General features: G+C 39.4%; 2 protein-coding genes across 3 annotated transcripts in view; one reads left to right on the top strand and one right to left on the bottom strand.

Moving 5' to 3' along the window:
- The first annotated feature begins 210 nt into the window (after positions 1 to 210).
- On the top strand, positions 211 to 8,758 carry hdac3 (histone deacetylase 3). Its single transcript, XM_033973973.2, has 15 exons — positions 211 to 378; positions 868 to 950; positions 1,464 to 1,606; positions 1,939 to 2,020; positions 2,136 to 2,192; positions 2,292 to 2,347; positions 2,441 to 2,574; positions 3,482 to 3,562; positions 4,242 to 4,315; positions 4,401 to 4,465; positions 6,329 to 6,418; positions 6,497 to 6,555; positions 6,895 to 6,974; positions 7,376 to 7,533; positions 8,023 to 8,758. Exons 1-15 carry the CDS (start codon positions 324 to 326, stop codon positions 8,090 to 8,092), a joined length of 1,287 nt encoding a protein of 428 aa, XP_033829864.1. The 5' UTR covers positions 211 to 323; the 3' UTR covers positions 8,093 to 8,758.
- Positions 8,759 to 13,904: 5,146 nt separating this feature from the next.
- The window catches only part of myot (myotilin), a 29,911-nt gene continuing 18,002 nt past the window's right edge, over positions 13,905 to 25,813 (bottom strand). For both annotated transcript variants that reach the window (XM_055224600.1, XM_055224601.1), the window contains 6 exons: positions 21,265 to 21,302; positions 20,992 to 21,130; positions 20,411 to 20,618; positions 20,070 to 20,235; positions 18,254 to 18,387; positions 13,905 to 16,488 (listed from right to left, as the gene is read on the bottom strand). In XM_055224600.1, coding sequence (XP_055080575.1) covers positions 16,349 to 16,488; positions 18,254 to 18,387; positions 20,070 to 20,235; positions 20,411 to 20,618; positions 20,992 to 21,130; positions 21,265 to 21,302 — 825 coding nt within the window. In that variant the 3' untranslated portion in view covers positions 13,905 to 16,348. The remainder of the gene's footprint in view (positions 16,489 to 18,253; positions 18,388 to 20,069; positions 20,236 to 20,410; positions 20,619 to 20,991; positions 21,131 to 21,264; positions 21,303 to 25,813) is intronic.

Below are 25,813 nucleotides of genomic sequence, written 5' to 3'. Positions count from 1 at the left end.
AAACTGAAAATTATTATTATTATTATTATTATTATTATTATTATTATTACAAACAGATACATAATTTCTCCATGTAATCTTGTTTTTTTTGTTTGTTTTTTTTTAGTTTTTTTTTAAATCATTTTTAAAAATCATATGTATTTATTTGACACGCCTCCCCCCTCTTCCCTTCTCCGCCGTCTCTGTCGCTTGTTGATGACGTTTGCTCTGGATGTTTACAATGGCGGTCGCTGTTTGTAGCTAATCAAAATAAAATGCTGGATTTTTAGCTGCAGATTTCCTCCTCTTTTTTCAAAAATCTAACTTCGTAAAGGTTTATCAAAATGACGAACAGGACCTCCTATTTCTACGACCCCGACGTGGGAAACTTTCATTACGGTCAGTCTCTTTTAGAGCTAAAGGGAATGTGTGCTAAAGTAGGTAAAAACTGCGAACACTATCATAGTAACGGTATTCATGAATCAGATAGTTTCTCATTCAAATTTCTGTGCATTTGGTGTAATATTTCCTTTGTGGAAATATTACACCAAATATGACCGTGTGCATTCTTTGTCAGTCTTGTGGTTTACTCGCCCATGAAAAAATAGAAGTGCAGCTATCTTTGACACATGAAAAAATGTATAAAGGTAGAACACCGTAACTGTTGTTGTCTCATATGGCTATACTAAAATAGCTCTCTATCTGGATATTATGTTTATATTTTACAGTGAAATAAACATTTAGCGATGTATTTCGCTACAAGCTGATGTGTTTAAATTTATGTGTCTCATGTATGTTTATTTTAAATGCACTGTCCGTGATTGAGTTGTAAGACTCAAGGGCAAATTATTGTCCTTATTGTGGATATAATAATACTTTCCTCTGCAGGTGCTGGTCACCCCATGAAGCCCCACCGTCTGTCTCTGACCCATAGCCTGGTGTTGCACTACGGACTCTACAAGAAGATGATGGTGAGAACTATCAAACCTCCCTCTCAGATAATTTTCCTGTGGAGCTGTATCTAATGGGCTGGGCGGTATGGTGATCTAATCCCTGTGTGTGATTTTAGTGAAAGTGATTATGCTCAAACACAGACCCACCCACCATTTGCCAGTGAGTGACAGATGATTTAACCAATCACAATGAATTTAAAGCTGAAGTATCCAATTTTGAAACTGTTGAAGTAGTTAGTCAGTATTTACAACTATCTAAGTTGTTCCTGGCTCTCACACAGCCAATCAGCTCTCATCACAAAGCACCATTTAGTGACTCTCTTTCTTACAAATTTGCCATGTCATCATCTTAATTAGATGAAGACTGTCTGTCGGTCTGATTTTGCAATACATTTTTTGTTGAGAAAACAAAATGCAATAAGTTGCACACAAAAAAAAAAAAAAATGTTTGGTGTGTCATCCAAATATTTACCAAGTACACTGCCCCTCTTCTGGTCTCTCTCCTTTAACCCTTTTCTCTCTGTCCTTCAGGTTTTTAAACCGTACAAAGCGTCTCAACACGACATGTGCCGCTTCCACTCAGAGGATTACATCGACTTCCTGCAGAAAGTGTCTCCCAACAACATGCAGGGTTTTACCAAGAGCCTCAACACCTTCAATGTGGGAGACGACTGGTGAGGAGATTTACTATGGGGCTATACTATATGGCAGAATGCATTTAGGGAAAATGTCTAATTGCAGTTTTTATTATTGAATATTGCCATTAGATTTTTGTTTTTTAAATCAAGATTCTGTTTAAAGTGGACATTTTAACATGTCAAAGAGAATTACAATTTGAAAAAAGACTGAATTATAAACCTTAAACTGAAATATGAACCTTAAACTATCCTATGCATTTCAGAACATGTTTGTAGAGATCTAAAATACAGGGTTTGCAGCTTTTACACAGAATGAGACATGATGAAAACATTTGGGCACAGTCTGACTGGTTTGTCCTTATTTTCAGTCCTGTTTTTCCGGGCCTCTTTGAGTTCTGCTCCAGATACACAGGAGCTTCTCTACAGGGAGCAACACAACTCAACCACAAGGTACATTCATATTCAAAAATAAATTATGATTGAATTATTATTATTAGGTTTAAAAAATACTGTATCTTGCCTAATGTGATGTAGATGTGATTTTAACCATGCGTTTCCTTTACAGATCTGTGACATCGCCATAAATTGGGCTGGAGGTTTGCATCACGCCAAGAAGTTTGAGGTTAGTAAAACCTTTTATACAAATTATACTTTATTTCATATTCTTTATTTCTTATTTGGTAAAAGGATGTATAAACAAAACAAAAAAAAATTGTTTCAGGCATCTGGGTTTTGTTATGTGAACGACATTGTCATCAGTATTTTGGAGCTCCTCAAGTAAGAACTGACAGTTCTAATAACGTCTAATTTGAAAGATGATTTTGCATGTTCTTATTTGGTGTAATATTACATATGTAATTGTATGTTCAGGTACCACCCGCGGGTACTGTACATCGACATTGACATCCATCACGGTGATGGGGTTCAGGAGGCCTTCTATCTGACTGACCGTGTCATGACCGTATCCTTCCACAAATATGGGAACTACTTTTTCCCGGGAACAGGTACGTGTGCATTTGATATTAGGATTTGCATTTTGGTGACTGGGGCGGTTTGTGTTTTCTGGGCTATAAAACTCTGTGATTGGTTGAGGACAGAGCCAATGAGCCAGTGACACCTGCAGCAGGGTCTGGAGAGTGGAATTCTATGAGGCTGACCATATAATAAACATTGACCCAATCCATCCATACAACTTATAAAAATAGTTTGTACAAACTGTAATCAGTATTAACCACAGACTATTCATAAATGGCTAGCCCGTTAGACATGGCATTCGAAATAGGATGTGAACATGGGCCCGCTTTCAGTTCCATTGTTTTTGGCTCCAGTTCACTTTCGATCGTTGTCCCTCTCTTTGTAACTGCTGCGGCTTGTCATTTTGATCTTAAAATGTTCATATTAACCCTGTCTACGTGGCCCTTGTTGATTTATTTCACTATTTGGCCCGTAAATCAAAATACGAACATTAAAAACTGACAAATCAGATGCCTTCTTTCACAGAGGTCGCTCCCTCTAGTGTTACCAATGGGTTTGACAGTGCCGCTAGGCTAAACCTGCTAAACCAGCGGTGTGGGGGAGAAGGGCCGTTACCTTCAACAGTCTTACTCTAGATTGGCTCTTTGGTTGGTATGATACTTGCTGTCGGAAATCGACAAAAATACTTGCTGTCGGAAATCCAAATTTGTAACTGCTACCCTCAATGAGCTTAATTTGACTGGAGCTGAATGCTATGAATGACCTCACACTTAGTCCACTTCTTGATACAGTTTTCTCTGTAATCCCTGACGAACTGAAGAAGCGGCTTGGATGAGCAGCGAAACGTCTTCATTCCTACAATGTTTTGACAGATTTAACTTCGGTTTTTACTTCTTGATAAAGTCTGTGGTAAACCTGCAATTGCTTTTTTTGCAGGAGACATGTATGAGGTGGGAGCAGAGAGCGGTCGATATTACTGCCTGAATGTTCCTCTGAGAGATGGCATCGACGACCAGAGTCAGTCTTAACTGTGTTTACTTTACTTTTACTTTTGTTAAACATACATTATTAAATTGCATTTCACTTATTTCTCTAAAACAGTGGTTCCCTGGGGGGCCTCATGGACAACCTTTGGGGTCCCCCAAAGGTTGTCCACACTATAGGCAAGAAAGAAAATTTTGTTTTAAATGAACTTTACTTAAAATATTTGTTTATATTTCTTTATATATGAATGCATTATTTTAAAAATATATCTAAGGAGAAAACGTTACATATTCTTTTATTTATAGTATAAAATATTATTAGAAGGGCTCTGTGTAATTTTTGCATTGATGGGGAGCAGCAGCACAGCAGATTTTGGGAATGGCTGTTCTAAAAACATAATCAGTTTTAGATTAGACTAATGAGAAATAAATGACAACATCTCTATTTTCTTATATGAAGGTTTAAATTGTCAGAAAAATACCTTCCATAAATTGTTCCTGCATTTTGGATCGAGTTTTCTGTGTTAATGACATAGGTAGAGGGATTCTGTTTTAGAACCCTACATTTCTTCACAAACTGCCTCTTAACTGATGTAAAATTATGATAAAGACCACAGGTAGTATCCCACCAAACCAAGTCAGAATTAGAAAAATGTATGAACGTGTCATATGCACTTTAAACATTAATATTCTATCACTATATCTACACTCAGGCTACAGACAGCTGTTCCAGCCTGTCATCAAACAGGTCGTGGACTATTACCAGCCCACATGCATCGTCCTACAGGTGGGTCAGATATAAGAACTTTGATATAACTAATATTTTATTACCACTGTCCTGTCAGTATTTAATCTTAAGGTCTTTCATCCAGTGTGGAGCAGATTCTTTGGGATGTGACCGACTTGGCTGCTTCAACCTCAGTATACGAGGACATGGGTAAATTCATCCATTCATGTATTCCTTTCATTTGTCATTATTTTATTTGACTGATACAACACTACAACATACTTGAGGAGCAATTTCATACTATCTTTAGAGTTGAAATGGAAATGTCCTCAAATCCTTCAAAACAAGAAGTAGTGATTTCTCTAAATACTTGTCTGTTTTGTATATTACAGTGGCTTGCAAAAGTATTTATCCCCCTGGAATTTTTCACATATTGTCATGTCACAACCACAAATTTAAATACAAAATGGCACACAAGTGTGAAGTGGGAGGAAATATTTTACAATATTTCCATTTTTTTTTTTCAATAAAAAAACTTTAAAATGCAGTGTGCAAAAGTATTCAGCCCCCTTTTTCTTGAATGCAACCAGTTGCTTTTAGAGTTGCCTGATGATTTTGGAAAGATTGAATGTCCTAATGAGTCCACCTGTGTGTAATCTTGTCTCAGTATAAATGCAGCTGTGCTGTGAAGGCCGCAGAAGTTTGTTAAGAGAGTGTTGGGGAGCAAACCACAAAATGAAGTCAAAGGAGCACACCAAACAGGTCAGAGAAAAAGTTGTGGTGAAGTTTAAAGTGGGGCTTGGATCTAAAAAGATCTAAAAAAAAAATTCCCAAGCATTGAACATCTCAAGGAGCACTGTTCAATCCACCATCCAGAAATGGAAAGAATCTGGCACAACTGCAAACCTACCCAGACATGGCCGTCCACCAAAACTTACAGAACAAACAAGAAGAGCATTCATCAGAGATGCAGCCAGGAGGCTCATGGTGACTCTGGAAGAGCTGCAGAGATCCACAGCTCAGGTGGAGGAATCTGTTCACAGGACAACTATTAGTCGTGCACTACACAAATCTGGTCTTTGTTGAAGAGTGGCAAGAAGAAAGCCATTGTTGAAAATCATCCATAAGAAGTCTCATTTATAGTTTGCTAGAAGTCATTTGGAGGACAGAGCAAACATGTGGCAGAAGGTGCTCTGGTCTGATGAGACCAAAATCAAACTTTTTGGCTTAAAAGCAAAATGCTACGTGTGGAGGAAAACTAACACTGCATCATGTTGTGGGGCTGCTTTTCTTCAGCTGGAACAGGGAAGCTGGTCAGAGTTGATGGGAAGATGGATGGAGCTAATCTTGGAAGAAAACCTGTTGGAGTTTTAAAAATACTTGAGAATGGGGCGGAGGTTCACCTTCCAGCAGGACAACGTTCTTAAATATAAAGCCAAAGCGACAATGGAATGGTTTAAAGCAAAAACATATTCATGTGTTAGAATGGCTTAGAAAAGTCCAGACCTAAATCCAATTGAGAATCTGTTGCAAGATCTGAAAACTGCAGTTCACAGTCTCCATCAAATCTGACAGATCTTGCACCGTTTTGCCAGGAAGACTGGGCAAAAATTTCAGCCTGTAGGTCTGCAAAGCTGGTGGAGACACACCCCAAAAGACTTGCAGCTATAATTGCAGCAAAAGGCATTCCACAAAGTATTGACCTAGAGGGGCTGAATACGTTTGCACGCTGCACTTTTCAGTTTTGTTGTTTTTTTTCAATCTGGAAATGATGTATAGTTTTCTTTCTACTTCGCACTTATGTACCATTTTGTGTTACTACTACTAAAACATAAATTAAACATATTTAAATTTGTGGTTGTGACTTTGAAAAAGTTCCAGGGGGATGAATACTTTTGCAAGTCACTGTATACTTTGTATTAAATGTATATGGAAAAGGAATGGGTAATATATTCATAAATGGCTTTTATTGTCTGTGTATCTCCATGTCCTCTTTTTATCTCCTATGAAATCTTTGTGTTGTTTCCTCTTGTTGCTGTTTCTCACCTGATCTAAGTTTTGTGTTGTGTTCAGAGAGTGTGTGGAGTTTGTGAAGAGCTTTAAGATCCCTCTGCTGGTGCTTGGAGGAGGAGGCTACACCGTGAGGAATGTGGCTCGCTGCTGGTGCGTTCCAAACCACAGGAAATATTAGGATTATTAACAGGTGAATAATTGGTGTGATATTGTAATATGTTTCTTTAGGACATTTGAGACGTCTCTGTTGGTGGATGAGTCCATCAGTGATGAGCTGCCGTACAGTGGTGAGTAAGATTTATTTGCTCTAAATGTATGTATCTATGTATGCATGTATTTATTTTACCAGGCAAAATATTAATAACAAATTTACAATGTTGGTCTGGGACCTTACCAATACATGGAATAAATGGAATATTGAAAATGATGCATGCTCTGCTGTAAAATGTGAAGTCTTAAAAAGATACATTAAAATAAACACCTTGATTTTTTGTTTAATATTGGCATATAATTTATTCAAAACTTTATTTATTTGTTGTGAGGATATTAACTGGGATCTTCATAATTCATAGTTCATAATTCCGCATTTCCCATAATTTCCCTTTTATGGAATTTTTTTTCCCCAGAATACTTTGAATACTTTGCACCAGACTTCACGCTTCACCCCGATGTCAGCACGAGGATAGAGAACCAGAACTCTAGACAGGTGAATGTGTCTTCTGTATCATTCTTACTTAATGTCTTGCAGGTCTGGTATTCGACTAAAATTTTGGTTGACTAAACGCATGCCTAGTGCATCAATGAATTGCCTTAAAGGTGTGCGGCACTGGCAAAAGCTCTCACAATGAATAGGCTCTCGCACAAAAGTTACTATTCACAGATATACTAGTAAACCGCATACAAACAGCATTTTCAGTGCAAAAAGCAGATTAAACTGTCCTGTTAACTCAGGACTTAGCCGTCTCCTTTCTGTTGTGGTGCATATAAATCCCTATAATCTTAATACAATAATGAGTTGACTATCACGACCGATTAATCGATGAACAACTAAACCTTAATGTCTCATTTTTTAATAACTGTCCCTCATTATTTCCCTCTCCTCGTCAGTACCTGGAGCAGATCCGTCAGACCGTCTTTGAAAACCTGAAGATGTTGAACCATGCTCCATCAGTCCAGATCCATGATGTTCCCTCAGATATGCTCAGCTACGAACGCACCGATGAGCCCGACCCAGAGGAGAGAGGAGGAGAGGAGAACTACACCAGGTATCCTCCCCTGCCTCATCTGACCCTCTCCTCTGCATCCTCTGACTCTGCTCTGCTCCACCTGACCTTCCCCTCTGTGTCCTCTGCTCTTCTGACCCTCTTCTCTTCTCCACCTGACCCTCTCCTCTGCATCCTCTAATCCATCTGACTCCCTCCTCAGCCTCATGACTCTACTCATGCTTCAGCTGACCTCCTCTGCTCCTCTGACCCTCTCCTCTGCATCCTCTATTCTGCATTCTCTGCTTCATCTGATTCTCATCTGCATCATATGTCCCTCCTGCATCCTCTACTCTCTCACCAACTTTCACATTTTCCTCTGTATCCTATATTTCACTATCTCTCCTGCATACCATATAGCCACTGTCCCTCCTCTGTACTCTATATTTCACTGTCTTTCGTCCGTACCATATATTCATTGTCCCTCCTTTGTACCATATATTCACAGCCACTCCCCTGTACCATATTTTTACTCTTTCTTTCTCTCCACAGACCTGAAGCGGCCAATGAATTTTACGACGGTGACCATGACAACGACAAAGAAAGTGATGTAGAGATTTGAAATTACTGTGAAACTAAGGAACCGTTCTATCTCCTGGTTTGATCAGCTGCATTTTTCACATTTTATCCTCAAATAATCATTGATAATAATAATGGACTAGTCTTATGTGTTTTTTAGCTCTCACAATTTGAAGAGTAAACTAAAGAAATGGTTTTGTCTTGTTTAATCCTAGTTTGGTCCTGTTTAATCCTGGTTCGGTCCTGTTTAATCCCAGTTTGGTCCTGCTGTGGGTCCAGTTTGAGGCTTGATGTAGATTTGGTTCTAGTTCTGTTCTCATCTAGTCCTGGTTTAATCCTAGTCTGGTTTTGGTTTAGTTCCTGGCTTTGTCCCTGTTTAGTCCCAGTTTTGATAAGGTGATTGTGCAAGTGTGAATGCATTGGTTTGATCCTGGTTTAGCCCTGGTTTAGTCCTTGTATATTCCTTCTGTAGACTTGTTTAGTCTTGCTCTAATCCTGGTCTAGTTCTGGTTTGGTCCCAGTTTTGACGTGGTTTCTTCATGCAAGTATGAACAATACAGTCTTACAAAGCTATAATAGTCAATTTATTTTTTTCACTCACCTCAATCACTGTCTTGCACAGTGGCACAACAACATGTGTAGTAGGGATCAAACCAGCAACCTTCACGTACAGCATTCAGTACTTTTTACTTTATGGGCCTCATTGATAGCTGGCTTGTTCATAATTCACTAAGGTAGGTTTGGTCTAATGTGTGCTTTAGTGGTTATTAACTACCACTATCTATCCATATATATATATATATATATATATATATATATATATATATATATATAATATCTCAGATGTCATTGCATTTACTTTGGAAAAAAATTTAAATAGTGCCAAAACCACCTTATAGTTGTACCACTTAATTTACACATGTATGGATTTATGTTATAAACTGTACCATTTATAATTATAATGTTGTAGTGTTGTCACGATAGTAAAATGTCAAACACCATTTCAATACTAAGGAATAGACTCGATATTCAATATCGATTCCGATACCATGATGTTAATAAAAAAAATAAAAAAACACTCTTTATTTAGACAATAGAATGTGATTTTCAACATTAAATTGTTGTACTTCATTTTAAAATACCATGTGGCCTTATATCTGTGTAATCCCTCAGTCGTCCAGGTTCCATTGTGGTCCACGGGTGTGTACTAGTCTATGTGGTCTTATACTTGTTCTGATACAGCTCAAGATCATTCTAAAGCTATTCAGGAAAGATTCATTTCTGTTCTGTTCAAATGAGTATCTAGTTTCAATGCGGTACTAGTTTTAGTATCAATTGGTGTCTGATTTTCGATCATTTTGACAACCCTATAATGTAATACCTTGGTTCAAACTGCAGCTGACCAAACCAGACATTTTGTTTTCTGTGTTCTCATTCCTCTCTCTTTTTGTCAACTGTATAAAACTTATGAATTATGTTTAATATGTGGTGCTGAGACTGGTATGGTGAAATTGGGTTTACAACAATAACTGTGCAACTTCAACAGTGGACACTTAACTATATGCCCTTTTCAAAAACTGTAAAAAGTGAATACACAGCCCTCTTTTAGACAGAAATCTGTATGTCTTTTTGATATCGTCATTTTGTTTTTAATAAAATTATAACTGTACTAATGCCTGGGTTGTTGTTCTTTGGGATAGGCACAAGAGGGAGACATATTCCTTCAACTCAGTGTAGAGCTAGTAGTGAGCCAAGGAAAAAGTTTTAGATTCCATAAAAATATGAAGTTAAAATCATACTACATATCCCATTCTCCATGGAGGATAAACATATTTTATGTAATACTGTGTGTGCAGTGTCAAAACTCGTTTTAATGTTAACTAAAAGCATTACTGAAATCATGGAAGAGCTGTCAACCGTGTTATTTTAAATCAATATTCCTGAAGTGATCATTTATTCCAAGTGACTTCCAAGTTAGGAGATTGTTATTAGGTTAATTATTCACTTAATCGTTGCAGCTCTATTTTATGGCATTTTGGCATATTTTCTCAATGTTTAGTTTTCACAACAATAAAAAGGAATTCAACAGGGGCCTGTAGACTTTTTGAAGACTGTAGGGCTGCAAAATGTATCACAATAGACGCAAAATCACAATTTGAATGCAATTAGCAAATCACAAAGGCTGCATTTTTTATGTACTGTACATTAATTTCTTTAGCAAACAACACAATCTCCTGTCTTGTTCTGCATAAAAACTGGTAATGCTGTACAAACATGTTCTGAAAGGAGATCCTTGTATTAGTTTGTCAGTTGATATTTTGGTCTTTTGTCAGTGTTTAAAATGTGAATTTTGAACAGAATCCTACTATAAAACAGAAATCACAAATCTAATTGCAATCTCAATGTTTGTGCAAAAAAATGGCCCTACCTGCAACTAAATTCAAATCACCGGTACAACAGGTATTTGCAGCTCAAATGTTTATTTATTAGAATCCTGGTTCCAGCTTAGACCTTGTTTAGTCCTCCTTTAGTCCAATTAAGGTGTAAGGTATAGGATTAATCAAGATTCAAACTCCGACTAAACCAAGTTCAAATCAGGACTGAAACCTGGTTCAGTCTCTGCATCAGTATTTAAACATAAAAGCCAGTGAGCCTGATCCTTACTTCTTCTCAGGCTTTTGGTGTTGGTTCATGGCTGATTCCAGATAAGCATCCCCCTCTCCATCGATCTTCTTCAACTTGCATGGAGGCTTGCTAAAGCCCTTAAAAATATGGTTCTTTCAGATTGTCTCCTCTTTGTCGTCAGGTTCCTCGATGTTTCTCAGGGTAGTGTGAAATTTTCCTGCCTCTTGCATCTGCCCATCACTGCTTGGGGTCATAATCTTTGGATTGTTTAACCAGGTTCTTCTTGGCAGTATTTGAGTTCTCAGTCAGTTCTCCTTGATCATTTGGAACCTCTGTCTAATTTCTTTTTTTTTTTTTTGCCTTTTTCGGTGTCTTTTCCCAACAGCTTTGGTTTGTGTTGATTGATCCTGGTTCACTTCAGTTGGTGCTTCTGATGTTTCAGGGATATCATCTTGGACAACAGATGCCAGTTTTTTGGGTCCTCTACTAAATGCTCTTTTGGAGATGCCTCAAAGACCTTCTGCAGCTGAGGTCTAGTGAGATCTCCTTGAGCAGTTTGAAGTTATCAGTGTGCCTTCCCTCCTCTTCAGCCACTTTTCCTGTGTGTTTAGGTTCTGCTGAAGTTTGTTTGGAGGTTCTGACCTTATTTTGTCTTCTGTTCTTCCTTCCCTTTTGGGTTGGTTTGGAATTGCCTTTCCTAACTTCAGGTACCAGTGGTATTCCAGATGGTTCAGGTACATCTTGGGCACTAGATTCCATGTTTCCTGGTTCCTCTAGTGCTACAACTTCTGGTAATGGTTCTAGTTCTTTGACTGCAGAGGAACTGAAGAAAACTGTACTATTGCACCAGATTCTTGGTTTGTCATCTCTGATTTGTCAGTCTTACCTGGTACATTATTGATAAAGACATAATTTTGACCAAGCATAATGCAGTTGGACTTATCTAGGATATTATCAGGAGAATTTAGAGATTGACACTCCTCTTAACTAAAACTGAAGGGTCCACAGTCTCAGGTTTGGTGATGTTTGTTACCACTTCCAGTATAGCCTTTATACTTGTTTCTACAGCTCTGTTACTCTCCACAGTATTCAGTGTAGGTAAAGATATCTCACGCAGTTCAACATGGGTCTCTGTCTCAGCTGTATCACAGAACTCATCTTGTGGATCTATTAGGAGCTCTGAGATCTTCACCTGCTTCTCTACTTGAACATCTTCAACTGAGTCTTGGTCTTTTTCTGTCCTATTTTCAGTCTCTGCATCAGCTGTTTCATTGGCCTCCTCTTGTGAATCTACTGTGAGATCTGAGATGTTTTCTTGCTCCTGCACCTGAACATCTCCAGCTTCTTGGTCTTGTTCTGTCTGAACCCCAGTCTCGCCTCTTGTCTCATCTGAACCAAGCTGTAGTTTGCACTGTCTCTCTATCCCACTCTGTCCTCTTCTCCTCTTCCCACTGCATCTCCCTCTGGTAGTGGGCTGTGCGCTCTGCTAACCAGGTCTGCTCTTTGTCCAACCACCCCTTCTCCACTGCCTTTAAATTAACAATCACTGAAGATAGGATAGCCTCCATTTCTTTTGTCTTAAGCCTTTTTTTAATCTAAAGTTGTGTTCAAAAGCTCCAAACAGCAGTGTCGCTATTTGGAGCTCTGACTTGTGTGTCTTGTCTCTTGACTCATGTTTCTTGTCTATGAGACGCGATGTTCCAGAATGTCAAACTCATGTCAAGGTGACTGTTGCTAGGTTACAGCAGTGGAAGAAGCATTCAAGATTCACATTCTGGTCAAACATCACAACACTGTAGAATCCTGATTGACCTGGTTTATATATCTGTAATATCTCTGTAATTACTGGGGCTATCCACATGAAACAAAAATTTAGACGTCTTCTCTGTCAGTATAAATAAACAAAAGTGACACTTTAAAATTGAAGTGTTTTTGATGAAAATTGTTGGATGAGATGTCAAAAGATTATGACAAGCGATTTTGTGAGTCCCGTGTTTGATCCAATATGGCCAGCTTCCTTTAGGATTTAGGGTGGGGTCATAATATCATTTAAATGTCCTGGCATCACCTATATTTGATGCTAAGTTTTATTTGTCTACAATGACATTTTTCTAGGCTAGGCTCCCATTGGTGCAATGTAAAACGATTTTTAAGGTGGCGCTACTGAGCCGTCTTTCTTAATATTTTCGTCTTGTGGTCCTCACTCAAAATTAGACCTCATTGAACTCTAATTTTCATTGCAAAAATCAAAGGTATACTGTCAAAGCCAGACTTAGAGAGACTTATCCATGCATTTGTCTCCAGTAGGTTAGACCACTACTGTAACGGCCTGCTCACTGGTCTCTACAAACGAGCCTTAACACAGCTGCAGTACATCCAGAACACTGCTGCTCGGGTCCTGACTAGAACCAGGAAGTATGAGCACATAAGTCCTGTGCTCAGGTCTCTGCACTGGCTTCCTGTAGCTCAAAGAATAGACTTTAAAGCAGCTCTGCTTGTGTATAAGTCTCTCCATGGCCTAGGTCCAAAGTATATCTCCGACATGTTAGTGCCATATGAACCATCTCGCAATTTGAGGACTTCAGGGACCGGCCTCCTGCTGGTGCCCAGAGTCAGGACTAAACATGGGGAATCAGCGTTTAAGTTTTATGCAGCTAAAACTTGGAACAGTCTTCCTGAAGATGTGAGACAGGCCTCTACTTTGACAATGTTTAAATCCAGGCTCAAAACGGTTCTGTTTAGCTGTGCATACGACTGAAAGGTTTTTATTCTGCATTCTTCTCTTTTAATGTTAATTTTATGATGATTATTTGTGATTATTTATGTTTTGATTTGTGTGATTTTAATGTCTTTCTTATTCTGTAAAGCACTTTGAATTACCTTGTGTACGAATTGTGCTATACAAATAAACTTGCCTTGCCTTGCCTTGCCTAATTTTCGATACCACTTAGTAGTCTATACATTGTTGTTTGCTGCTTGATTTTTGCGATTTTATGAAAAAATGTTATAATCACGATAGGGCTCTTGCAAAAATGCGAGGCAGACAAGCTACTGATATGCCATCCTTGCACACTCATGCTCAGATCCTGATGATGAAATTCTAACTTTGTAAAAATACAAATAGTAAGTTATTTACATTGTGGTGAAATGGTTAATTAACCTGTAATTTGACTGTCAGCATTCATTTAGTACCAGCCAAAGTCCATATGATTGACGTGGGCAGTGAGCTCCTTTAACACAGACTTTATTTCTCATTCATACATAAGTTTTACACAACAAACATGATTCAAATGAGGCACACAGTTAACACAACATTTTTAAATGAGTCCAGGCAGAAACCAAAATTGTTGACAGAGTACCTGTGTAAAAACATAGGGCTTAGGCAAGAGAAGTGTTCTAAATGACAAAATAGTTTGAGTTTTTGAAAAGAAAATGGTTTATAGACATCAACAAACAAGTCAAATGTTTCTACCTCAGCAGTGTCCAGTGCATAATTCGTCCTAGTCCAAAATGAGTCATGTGGTTCCCATGCAAGCTCAGATTGGACCAATCAAAACCAAGTATTTGAGCGAATACAGGTAAAGCAGACACAACAGTTAACAGTTACTAACTCTTACACTTACACAAAACACTTATTTAAAATGAAATTACAAATCCGCGCTGCAGATAATTTAACTGGTTTAGGCCTGGTTTAGTTCTTCTCTGGTTCAAACTATGTAAAGCTTTAAAACTGTAATAGTCTATAGTTTGTTCAAAGTGGTACTTAGTTGTTTATAGGTGGGGAAATTATCAAAAAATTGTACTTGAGTAAGAGTACTGTCACTTCAAATTAATATTACCCAAGCAGAAAGTACTTGCTCAAGTGAAAGTAACTTAAAGAGTAACTGTCTGGATGTACTATCTGATTTATAATTTGAGTTTAATGTAATTGTTAGGACAAAACATTAAATAATGCACAAAATATTGTCAACATAAAGCTTTTGTCACTTGTAGACTTACTCATAGTGGGAAGAGTAACCACAGGTTTACTCAGGTAAGAGTAGTATTATTGTATTACTCATGTACGGGTACTGTTACATTGTACAATAAATTACTCAAGTAAGAGTACTCTTATACAAGTGCAAGGTCTGAGAGCTACTAATACAATAGCAGGACAAACAAATATAAGGGTCAGTCTTAAAGAGCACATTAACCATTGATCCTGGTGTATTTCTGTCGTGCACTACAGACAGGTGTGAGATTATTGGGGCCCCGGGGGATTGTGGGTAGTGTAGTTTATTGCTGTGGTGGGGTTAAATGTGGCTTCAGGGCTGACTGTGCCTCACTATTAATACACGAGTGAGATCATTTACACAGAGACAGAGAGTGAACCCAGGTTTTACACAGAGCTGCATACCAAAATGCTAAGCTTAAAGGGGACATATTATGCAATTGAGTTATGTTGTTCCCTCATCATTAGCTTACTCAATTTTATATTTAGATAGATTCATGCATATTAGAGTAATCCTGTACTGTCTTGCATTGGAGGCTTTAGTGCTCAGAAAATGTCTGTTTTCACCTACCCCCTATCTCCGCCCACAACTTTGTACTTACTGCGCTTATTTACATGTAAGGTTAAAAAATGCCATTTTCAGCCATAAAACATGAACATTTGCTGCTGTTACAATGAAAACCTGGGCTTAACGATTTAGGCAAAATATCTCTGACCAACATTGTGATTGTGATTAGATTTGTGTTTTAATAATAAGATTCTGTTCAAAATTCATTGAAACCTTCACTGACAAACTAAAACAAGAATCACATTTCAGAATGTTTGTACAGCTCTAAACTACAGGGTTAGCAGTTTTATGCAAAATATGACAGGACATTTTGTTGTTTGTGGAGTAAATTATGGTACTTAAAAATTGCAGCCTTTGAAATTTTGCTAATTGGATACATTCAAGTTGTGATTTCAATTCACTGGCAATTAAATCAGAGGACCTGTTTCTATTATTAAAGGTCCTATATTACACAAAATGGACTCTTATGAGCTTTTAGTCATGTTATAATGTTGTTACCTCATCAAAAACCTGGGATCGTGTTTTATTTCATTCACACATGTTTGAGTAAACCTTTCTTATTAGTTTGTCGATATCTCCAAACCTCAAATGCTCAGTTTCACCTTGTGATGTCATAGAGTGGTAGTCTTCACGTTAACAGCTACCTGTTATCTTTTGTTGAGTACAGCCTGGCAATTCCAAGGCTGAAATTATCCAAATAATTGAAGTGAATGTGTATGGAGAAACACAGGAGAGCACGTCCTGTATCAGCACTAAATGACATCACAAGGTGGAAAAGTATTTTCTGTCTGAGAAAATAACACAGCCTTAATATGCAGGGTTCATGTGTTAAACATGTGTGAATGAAACAAAACACCTCCAGGTATGTTTGTTATGAGGAAACAACATTATAACATATAACACAAAACAGCGTAATATGGGCCCTTTAAGCCATTCTAGATCAATACTGTGGTTTACAATGAAGATAATTTTAAAGAGAAATCTACCAATTGTTCAATACTACCTGAAAAAGTTTAATATGACTTCTTTAATTCCTCATATTTTTTATAATACCAAAACACAACTCCAGCCCTGTACATGTAAAGTAAATATAGTAGATTTATGCTGTAATGTTTTTACAGCTCCTCGCTCTCGTACAGTGGTGCGGTGTGCTGACCCGGGTTCTCCGTGTTCACAGGGACGTGGCTCAGAGACGACAGCAGTTTCAGAGTCTTAGAGGCGGGAGGCGCTGTCTTCATGAGGGGAGTGGTCCGACCTGGAGAGACAGAGGGAATATAAAAGTGTTATAAGTGTCCTGAATTTCTGCCATTTGTTGTCTCCATGTTATTGTTTTGCTTGGAATGTTCGACAGTATGAAATTAAACTTACATTTTGTTAAGTTAGACTGATGTAGATATGTATTTGAGCAAAATGTGTTTTGCTCCAGTACAGATATATTGTCTACGCAGCTCTTGAAGTCAAAGTAAGTCCCCTGTGTACTGTTTGCCTCTAATTATAAAGTGTTTTATTATCCGTCAATTAGGAGAAGTGCGTTAGCATGCTAGATGTTCTTAGAATTGCTGTAACGGCAACGCTCTGGTATCTTTAAGTTCTGAAAAATACTTATAAACTAATAATTAGGATGCTCAGAATGCATAAGTGAGGACTTTGAACCACTGCAAACCATTTAAAATGATCTAGTATTGTTTTTCACATCTTTAAGTTGTGCCAGTACAGCATCTTTAAAAATGTGCATGTGAGCGCCTCTCCACGGATTTAAAGTTTAACTTGGTCCATGGTACATGAGTCCATCTGCTGATGACAGGGAGGTGGCAGACTGTCCACCAGAAAGGTTACACAGTGCAGCTTTAAGTGTGTTCCTCTGGTGTAATGAGCTGCCTCAGAGCAGTGGCGTGTGTTTTAAAGAGCGGATCTAGGCTGGGCATTCCTGACATGTCTCTGAAAATATCTTTCCACTACTCTCTCTTTATCTCTGTCTGCTCCCTCTCTTCCTTCCATCTCCCTATCTTCTCTCTCTCAGGGTTGTGCTTAAAGCAGTTCTCTTTTCTGCAAGTCAATAGTTTATTGACGCTGTATAACCCTAAGTTGACACCAAAGCAGACATCAAAAGTTTATACTAATGGGGGATAAATATAATATAATTTACCATGACAAACATCAATTTTACAAAGTCATCTTAAGAAAAGAAAAGGCGCATGGGCTGCAGAAATCAAAACTGACCGATCTCAGCATTCAGCTCTTACATCCGGTTTTACGTTTGTTAAATGGTCGGGCTCAGTAGCCTGATTTTGTCACACAGTGATGCTTTACACTCTATGGGGGAAAAAATATTCCTTTATCAAATAAAGTTGTGTAATGCAGTTTAAATTATTTACAAAGTGAAAGCTTTGGGCTCCTGGTTTGTCCTTTTAAACAAGACACGAGGATTATGAATGAGGTTTAGACAGGTGAGGTCAGGTGACTCGGCTCTGCTCAGGTGAGACCAGCTCAGGTAAGTTTCACCTGTAGCAGATGGTGGTCAGATGGTGGTCATGTGATCCATAGTAACACTATAGTTTATATGTACAGCCCATTATACTGTGTGGTACTCTGTGGTTTCTGAGTATCTACTGTCGACCCTCAGCCAGAGAAGTGTGCTACCTCAGGCTGGGCGATTATGTGAAAAATCATGATACTTTGGGTCAAACTGAAATCATGATTATTTTGATACTTGTAGAGGAAGAATAGAGCATTCTCAACATAATTAATTTTAATTAAACATTTTTTTGTTAATGTTTAGAGCAACAGGGTTAAAGTGTAATTAATTGCATAACTCAATAACTGCCCTTATTGTGCTAGTAAGGCTGAAGGTGCACTGTATAAACCTTAACAAACATGCGTGTCCAGACGGACTTCAGCTTGCTCACATGCAGAGCACTATAGTGTAGAGAATCCTGCCCATCTCCAAGGATTTTTAATATCCATACTGTGGAACATTTGGCGCAGGTAGTGGACCCCCACACTAAGGTACAGTGACTCACTGGAGATGTCAAGTCGGGCATTGCAGGTAGACATTCCAGCCTCGTTGATGGCAGACAGAGTGTACCAGCCCGCATCAGACTTCACTACACGCTCGATGAGCAGGCACTGGCGTCCTGAGCCGTCCTGGTACAGGCTATAACAAGAAAAATACACCAAATAATTAAACAAAACACAATGAAAACTAGAATAAAAACAAATAAATATAACATATTTAATCTGAGTACAGGCTAAAAACATTCGACAATGCCACCCCAATCCCACCCCCTAGTGCAGGCTACAGAAGAAAAATACCGTACATACAATTAAAGCAAAAGACGAAGTTTAAATCTGTCAACTGGCCAACTTGTAAGAGTGACAACGTTCTTTTGCCACGGATCAGACCTGGACTGAGGGTTACAATAAAACACATTTAAATCACTGCTCGTAGCTGTGGGCGTAAGGTCTGTGGTGCTTGACGCGGCGGCAACCCCTGAACCCAGGGTGGACATTGGAAGTAAGGGATGCCATCAGACTGAAGAAGGAGTCCTATCGAGCCTTGTTGGCTTTTGGGACTTCTGAGGCAGCTGACAAATATCGGCGGGTCAAGCGCAATGTGACTCATGCTGTCGCGTGGCAAAAACTCGGGGCTGGGAGGAGTTCGGGGAGGCCATGGAGGAGGACTATCGGATGGCCTCAAACAGATTCTGGCAAACCGTCTGATGCATCAGGAGGGGGAAGCAGTGCTTCACCAACACTGTTAACAGTGCAGGTGGAAAGCTACTGACCTCGAATGGGGATGTTGTCGGACGGTGGAAGAAATACTTTGAGGATCTCCTCAATCCCACTCTGCCAGGGCTGCCCTTTGTCACCGGTTCTGTTCATTATATTTATGAACAGAATTTCTAGGCACAGTCCAGGGACTGGAGGGGGTCTGGTTTGGGAACCACAGGATCTCATCGCTGCTATTTGCGGATGATGTTGTCCTGAGGCTTCTTTGAGCCAGGACCTGCAGCAGGAACTGGGGCAGTTTGCAGCCGAGTGTGAAGGAAATCAGCTCCTCCAAATCTGAGGCCATGGTTCTCAATCGGAAAAATCTCGGGGTCTTGTTCACGAGTGAGGGACGGATGGAGTGTGAGATTGACAGGCGGATCGGTGCAGCGTCTCTCTCGATTTACCGGTTAATCTACATTCCTACCCTCACCTATGGTCATGAGCTTTGGTTAATGACCGAAAGGACAAGATTGGGAAAACAAGTGGCCGAAATGGGCTCCCTCCGCAGGGTGGCTGGGCGTTTCCTTAGTGATAGGGTGAGGAGCTCAGTTACACAGGAGGAGCTCGGAGTAGAGCCGCTCCTCCTACACGTCCAGAGGAGCCAGCTAAGGTGGCTCGGGCATCTGTTTAGGATGCCTCCCTAGGGAGGTGTTCCCGACATGTCCCACCGGGAGGAGGCCCCGGGAAAGACCCAGGACACGCTGGAGGGACTATGTCTCTTGGCTGGCCTGGGAACGCCTTGGGGTTCCACCAGAGGAGCTGGAGGACGTGTCTGAGGTGAGGGAAGTCTGGGAGTCCCTGCTTAGACTGCTGCCCCCGTGACCCAGCACCGGATAAGCAGAAGAAAATGGATGAATGAACATTTAAATAAAATGTATTACAGTGTTTAAAGACCAGTGTAAGGATGTGTCACACAATAAGTGTATACTACATACATTCATCCTGTGTGTATCTTACACAATGCATCTGCCACATAAAAAAATTGCCGTTTTGCCCGTGTGTCTGACAGGGATAATCCTGACCTCATACGGTTTGCCTGTGTGTCTAACACAGATGACCTCTGACCTCATGCGGTTGGGGTCAATGCGCAGCATGTCTTTGTCCTTCTTCCAGAAGAGCTGAGGAGGGGGAGAGGCGTCCACTTTACACTCTAACCGCACAGTGTCGCCCTCTAGAGCACGGGAGTTCAACATCTTCTGCACAAAGGTGGGTGGGCGCAAGGCTTCCTGGGCTGGAGGACAGAGTACTTTCAATGCATACAGTTTGTAAACTTTTAGAATAAATAAATAAACATAAACAGTGTACTTTCCTGACTTAGTACATCCAGTCTCAAACTAAAGACACTCTCAACTCTCATATGTGCCCGTGTGGTGCACACACACATATAGACATATATAGTGTAGTACCTATGACGTCGAGCCTCATACTAAAGCGGCTCTCTCCGGCTCTGTTGCGGGCCACACACTCGTATACACCTGCATGGTGCACAGTGACAATCTCGATGATGAAGGAGTGGAGGCCTTTCTCACACACTAACATCTTGTGGTAGTCATCGGGGCGGATGGCTTTACCGTCCAGGTACCAGCTCACATCTGGAGTGGGCAAACCGCCCACCTGTACAGAGGGGGCGGGGTCAGAAGTCAGAATACTGCTGAATCCACCTCCTTCACTGTTAGGTCTGGAGGCTATGAACAGTTGGTAAAAATAGATTGTGACATCATTTCACAAATCATTATGAGATACCCCCTTAGACAAACAAAATGAAAAGCAAAGCCAGTATGTCCTCCTCTGTCAAAAGAACCTCCTCATTTCCAGTTCCAACATTCTGTAATAATAACTTACATTTACAGTTTCTGGTTTTACAGAGTTTAATGTAGAATGCCATGTACCCGTTTGTTTGTCTAAGGTTGTAGCATCATCTGTAAAGTGGGTTATTATGTGTAGTCTGTAGTATATGTGTATAATCCGGTTATATGTAGTATATAACCTTAAAGTCAATCCTACAGAACCTCCCCTCCTCCACTGTCAAGTCTGGGGGGATCTGGAGGAATCTTGGAGCGTAGCACTTCTCCTGAATTGCTGGACCTTCATTTGTCTTCTCATCTGATCCAGAGTGATGTCGCCCCCTGTAGGTAACATACATCATTTTAGATACACTTAAAAATATATTTTTTACACAAAACTGTGGAAACTTCTGAGGACAACACACAGCGCAATATATCCAAGATATAAATTACATTAAACAAATCCAAGCATTTACCAGAGTCCTCCAGTGTGTCGTCCCTCTGGTGAATCTGGCTGCAACAGAAAGGAAGGATTACAATTAAAAATGTGCATCTTTACATCATATTTATACACATCACTGAAATAAGCACATTCATCAGTCTGGAGAGGCTTAAAGGGATGGGGAAAAGGCAGAACGTCATGACGAATATTTGAATTTGATTTCTTGAAGCAGTTAACTCCAAATTTGATTAAATCCAGTTGAAAGAAAAGCACAGACATCTTTCTCTCCAGAAATGTACAAAGCACTTCCCTCTGCACATATCTCACAAATTAAATAGTCTGTGTTTCTGTGAGAATAGGGTGAAATACGCCAATTTTGTTTTGGTTCCTTTGGGTGCTTCGCCCAAACCACAATGCTGCTCTGTGATTAGCCCAGTCTCTATTCTTCCCCTACAGGTTAACTTTTGACAAATACATAAACAATGGTTTAAAATAATAATCATTTCTATAAATTTTGCCCAAATACTCGTAATTATAATGTAGGAGTCTTGGTATTTTTGTGTCCTGCCGATCAAATTAGTCAGTTAAAAAGGAGTGTGACAAAAGCTCTCAAAACTATTACGCAACTCTAAGTGTCTGACCCAAACTGCACTCACAAGACTACACCTGCACGAGAGTTCATGCAAAAACAACTATTTATGCAGAAAAAAGTACTAGGAAACTGTGTATTTATATAAAGACTGATTCAGCTTGGATTAAGACGCCATCGATCGATAAATCGACTAAACGACTAAAGGCCTACTGCCCTTTTTTTTTTTTTTTTTACAGTGCAGTCCATCACAGAGGGGAGAGGGGGAGGGGGGAAGGACAATGGAGCTTTGTTGAGCAGGGTCATTCTCGGACCTCAACCTGAAAATAGAAACTACAGCCGCACAGGCCTCAGCAAAGAGCACAGATATCACTGTTAGAAGAGAGTAGGGTCTGCGGCTTAATGATCCAAATTATTACACAGAATAAGAGAAAATTTATTGAACTGTACTGAATAACACACTGGATAGTTTCTTTTGTATTTCATATAACAAAATACCTAATAAATACAGATGCACTATGTTACTTTTCTGGTGGAGGGTCTGTCACCTGTTTATCTCCATGGAGATGTTACTCCATGGAGATGTTATTACTTGGCTCTATAGTATGTCATTAAACTTGTCTATCACCATGGAGACAAAGGCCAAGTTCAGATCTGTGAAGTGGAGAGCACACTCACAATAAGAATGTATGTTTTTTTTTAGCACCACATGCAACTGAATACATGCATTATAGTTAGTTTAATACCATAGTGTGGAACATTCCAGCAATAACTATTTCCATGGAGATGGACTGGTTCAACATTTACAGGTCACAAGTTTACATTTTTCCCCCATCTGAAATTATGACATCACCAAATTCTAGAAAGTGAAAGCAATCTATGAAAAAGACCTCTGCTTTAATCATAGACTGTATATAGTAGTGGATTCAGGGAGTGTGACGCCACCAATAGCGTTCACAACCAAATGAAGGTCTGTCAGGCTGTCAGTTATAGTGGCTAATCAACCAGGGACCATATTTGGAAATCCGAGCCAAAACCAAAGCAACCAATCAGGAGTGAGGCTGTTGAAGGTATACGACCCTTCTTGCTTGCACATTTGGTTTGGCAGTAGGCAGGCGCTTAGTTACGATGTCAATCAAACCTGTTGCCAACGCTAGCAGGACTGACCTCGAAGAAAGCAGATATCTGATTTGTCTATTATTAATGTTCATATCTTAATTTTATGGGAAAAAAGGGGTAGAATAAAAACCCAAGATCATATAGAGTGGATTAAAGCTAACATTTTAAGCCTGGCAACAACTGTTACAGAGAGAGGTTTTTCAATAGAAAGTCAATTGCAAGCAGAGCAACTCGAGTCAATGCTCACTTCCTATATGAAACGCAGCGGCTAGCAGGTTAGTAATGTCCATCTATATATATAGTCTATGGCTTTAACTGTTATACGCATATATCAAAATCCAACTGAAGTGAATGCATTAACTTTTATGCAAATTAAGGGTTCTAATGCGATATTTGTGAGGTACCACCTCATGTTACTTATTCAACAATTCAAAATGTATTGAGGATTTGAAACAATTGGATCTTGATTTGATAAAAAATGTATTATTTACACAGCCATAACAGAAAAATGAGCCCTAGATAAGTGTTTCCCTGTGTTTCTTCAGGTGGTACGGGTCTTATGTTTGTGTTTGTGTCAAGATCCCAGTCTGCCCTGTGTTTTTGTGCTGTCCTTCCCCCTTCCTTCTGTGTCTTGCCTGGAGCTGGGCAGAGATTCTGGTTCCTCCCCACATACCTTCAACTCATCATCAAACAAGCTGCACCCGTGAGGACAAAAGGACTGAGGATCTGACACTGAGCCCCAGATCATCTGTGTATCCCCCGTGGTACTGTTCAGCTTGGCTCAGTCAAATTTTTGCATGTATGATCCCAATATTCAGTTGGTTATTTTTCATTCTTTGCCAGATCCTGCTCTTTGGAACTACTCAGCACATCCGCCTCCGACCCAGCTCTTCACGACCGGTACGAACACCCCAGCCTCTGACCCCGCCACCCACGACCTGCTCGAAGACTACGGCATACCACACTGCTCTCAAATGGCTGCTCTGTCAACCTTCATTTACATTTCCGTGTCTGTAAATAAACTTTGTTCAAACTTTTTACCCAAGTCTGAGTCTTTGGTCCCCCCAGTGGTTCCGACATTTTGCCTCTTTTAGAGTTCATTGTTCATTCCACTTTTCTGTCCACGTTTCTTGTTTAGAATTACAGTGGAAATAATTTAGTCCACTTTTAGACCTGGTTTAGCAATGGATTAGACCTGGAATAGTCCTGTTACAGACCTGGTTTAGGTCTGGTGGTACTCGGAAAAACCAAATCTTTTGTTTGGTGGTACTTGAGGTGAAAAGTTTGAGAGCCACTGCTGTTGAGGACAGAGGAGACTGAACCAGGACACAGAGGCCCTCAGAGGGGACAGAGGGTAGCCAAACCTCCACTGGACCAAACACAGACAGAGCATTGTAAAATCCTAAGCAAATACAAATGCCAAGTTTTGATCATTTAATTCTGTATTCAAATCTAAGAAACCTCTTCAAAATTACTAATAGTCCATTGAAAAAATGTATTAAACTCTGTTCCAAACAAACTATCTGATCCACTCATCCTCTGTGAACTGACATTGCATAATTCCAAAAAGATCCTCAGCCTTTGCTCAGGCAGCCTTTTGTTTTCAAACCATCAGACAAGCAGCTTCCAGACAGTTTGAAATTGTTTGTAGATCTTAATAATTTCACTAGAAATTTGAAAAGCACATTTGAGATATAAGTGTGTCCTCATCAGTTAAGTGCATTTGTACTGTATTCACTGTAAAAACGTGCACATAATGCGTATGGACTGTAGGAAGCATAAATGTAAATATAAAAAAATAAAAATGATAAACTGAAATGTATATTTTTAATGTGTGTGCTCATCTGTCCAGGGACTGCAGATGGAAAGTAGCAGCAGTTAAATCTGGTATAAATCGCCTTATCTTCACCTTTTGTAAACTCAACAAAGCTCAGGCTAAACCAACACTGTCACAGTAAATCCATATTATTCATTTGTCTCTCATTGAGTTTCCATTGTGCTTCATTTGAGTCACGTGTCCAACACGAGTGAAATGATTTCAGTGAGAAATCTGTGTTAAAGTCATCAGTGCATCAGTGAGTAGATCAATGTAACCTGGTGATAAACTCTGGACCAAAGAGTACACATAGAGTACACAAAGCATCACCAGTTATCCACAGGCAACAACGGCCATAGAATGAGATGGATGCATTAAAAAAGTCCTACACTACTTTTGTATGTTGGAATGAATTCATATAATTCAGATTAATGTGCCTTAAAGGACTATGTAACTTTTCTGGTGGAGGGTCAGCCACCTGCTTGTTCACTTGTAGAGGTTATTTTTTTATTTTCCTGGAATGTTATTCAATTACATTCCAGGAAATGTAATTGAATAACTATTTCCTGCTATTTCAGAAAATAGCGTTTTCTATTTCATTGTTCAGAACAGTTTGAAAAACTTACATTATTTTTCAAGCTGTTTTGAACAAGTCAGGTCTCTCTGAGCCTGGTGATCTCCATGGAGATGGATAGTTTTAATGATAGTTTTAATCATAGACTGTATAAGGAATACAACGGAATATAACGGAGTATGACATCGCCCATAGCATTCAGCTCCACCCAATGAAGCTCATCAAAGCTAGCAGTTCTAGTGGCTAATTTGGAGCCGTGTTCCATATTGGAGCATCCTTAGGGAAAGAAGGCACCAGATTGGTCTGTTCATATCTTGATTTATAGGCAAAATAGTGAAATAAAAACCCCAGGATCATGTACAGCGGGTTAATATGAACATTTTAAGACCAAAAAGATGAGTCTGACAACAGTAGTTACATAGAGAGGTGTGACGGCGGCTAGCAGGTTAGCTATGTCCATTTATATATACAAGCTATGCATGACA

The sequence above is a fragment of the Periophthalmus magnuspinnatus genome, chromosome 10 (assembly GCF_009829125.3).
Source record: "Periophthalmus magnuspinnatus isolate fPerMag1 chromosome 10, fPerMag1.2.pri, whole genome shotgun sequence".
NCBI lineage: Eukaryota > Metazoa > Chordata > Actinopteri > Gobiiformes > Gobiidae > Periophthalmus > Periophthalmus magnuspinnatus.
This window is presented reverse-complemented; position numbering and strand designations above follow the sequence as displayed.

Coding starts and splice junctions, on each gene's coding strand:
- hdac3 (XM_033973973.2), top strand. CDS start 324: ATGACGAACAGGACCTCCTATTTCTACGACCCCGACGTGGGAAACTTT. Junction 6,975..7,375: donor AGAACCAGAACTCTAGACAG/GTGAATGTGTCT, acceptor TCTCCTCGTCAG/TACCTGGAGCAGATCCGTCA. Junction 7,534..8,022: donor GGAGAGGAGAACTACACCAG/GTATCCTCCCCT, acceptor TTCTCTCCACAG/ACCTGAAGCGGCCAATGAAT.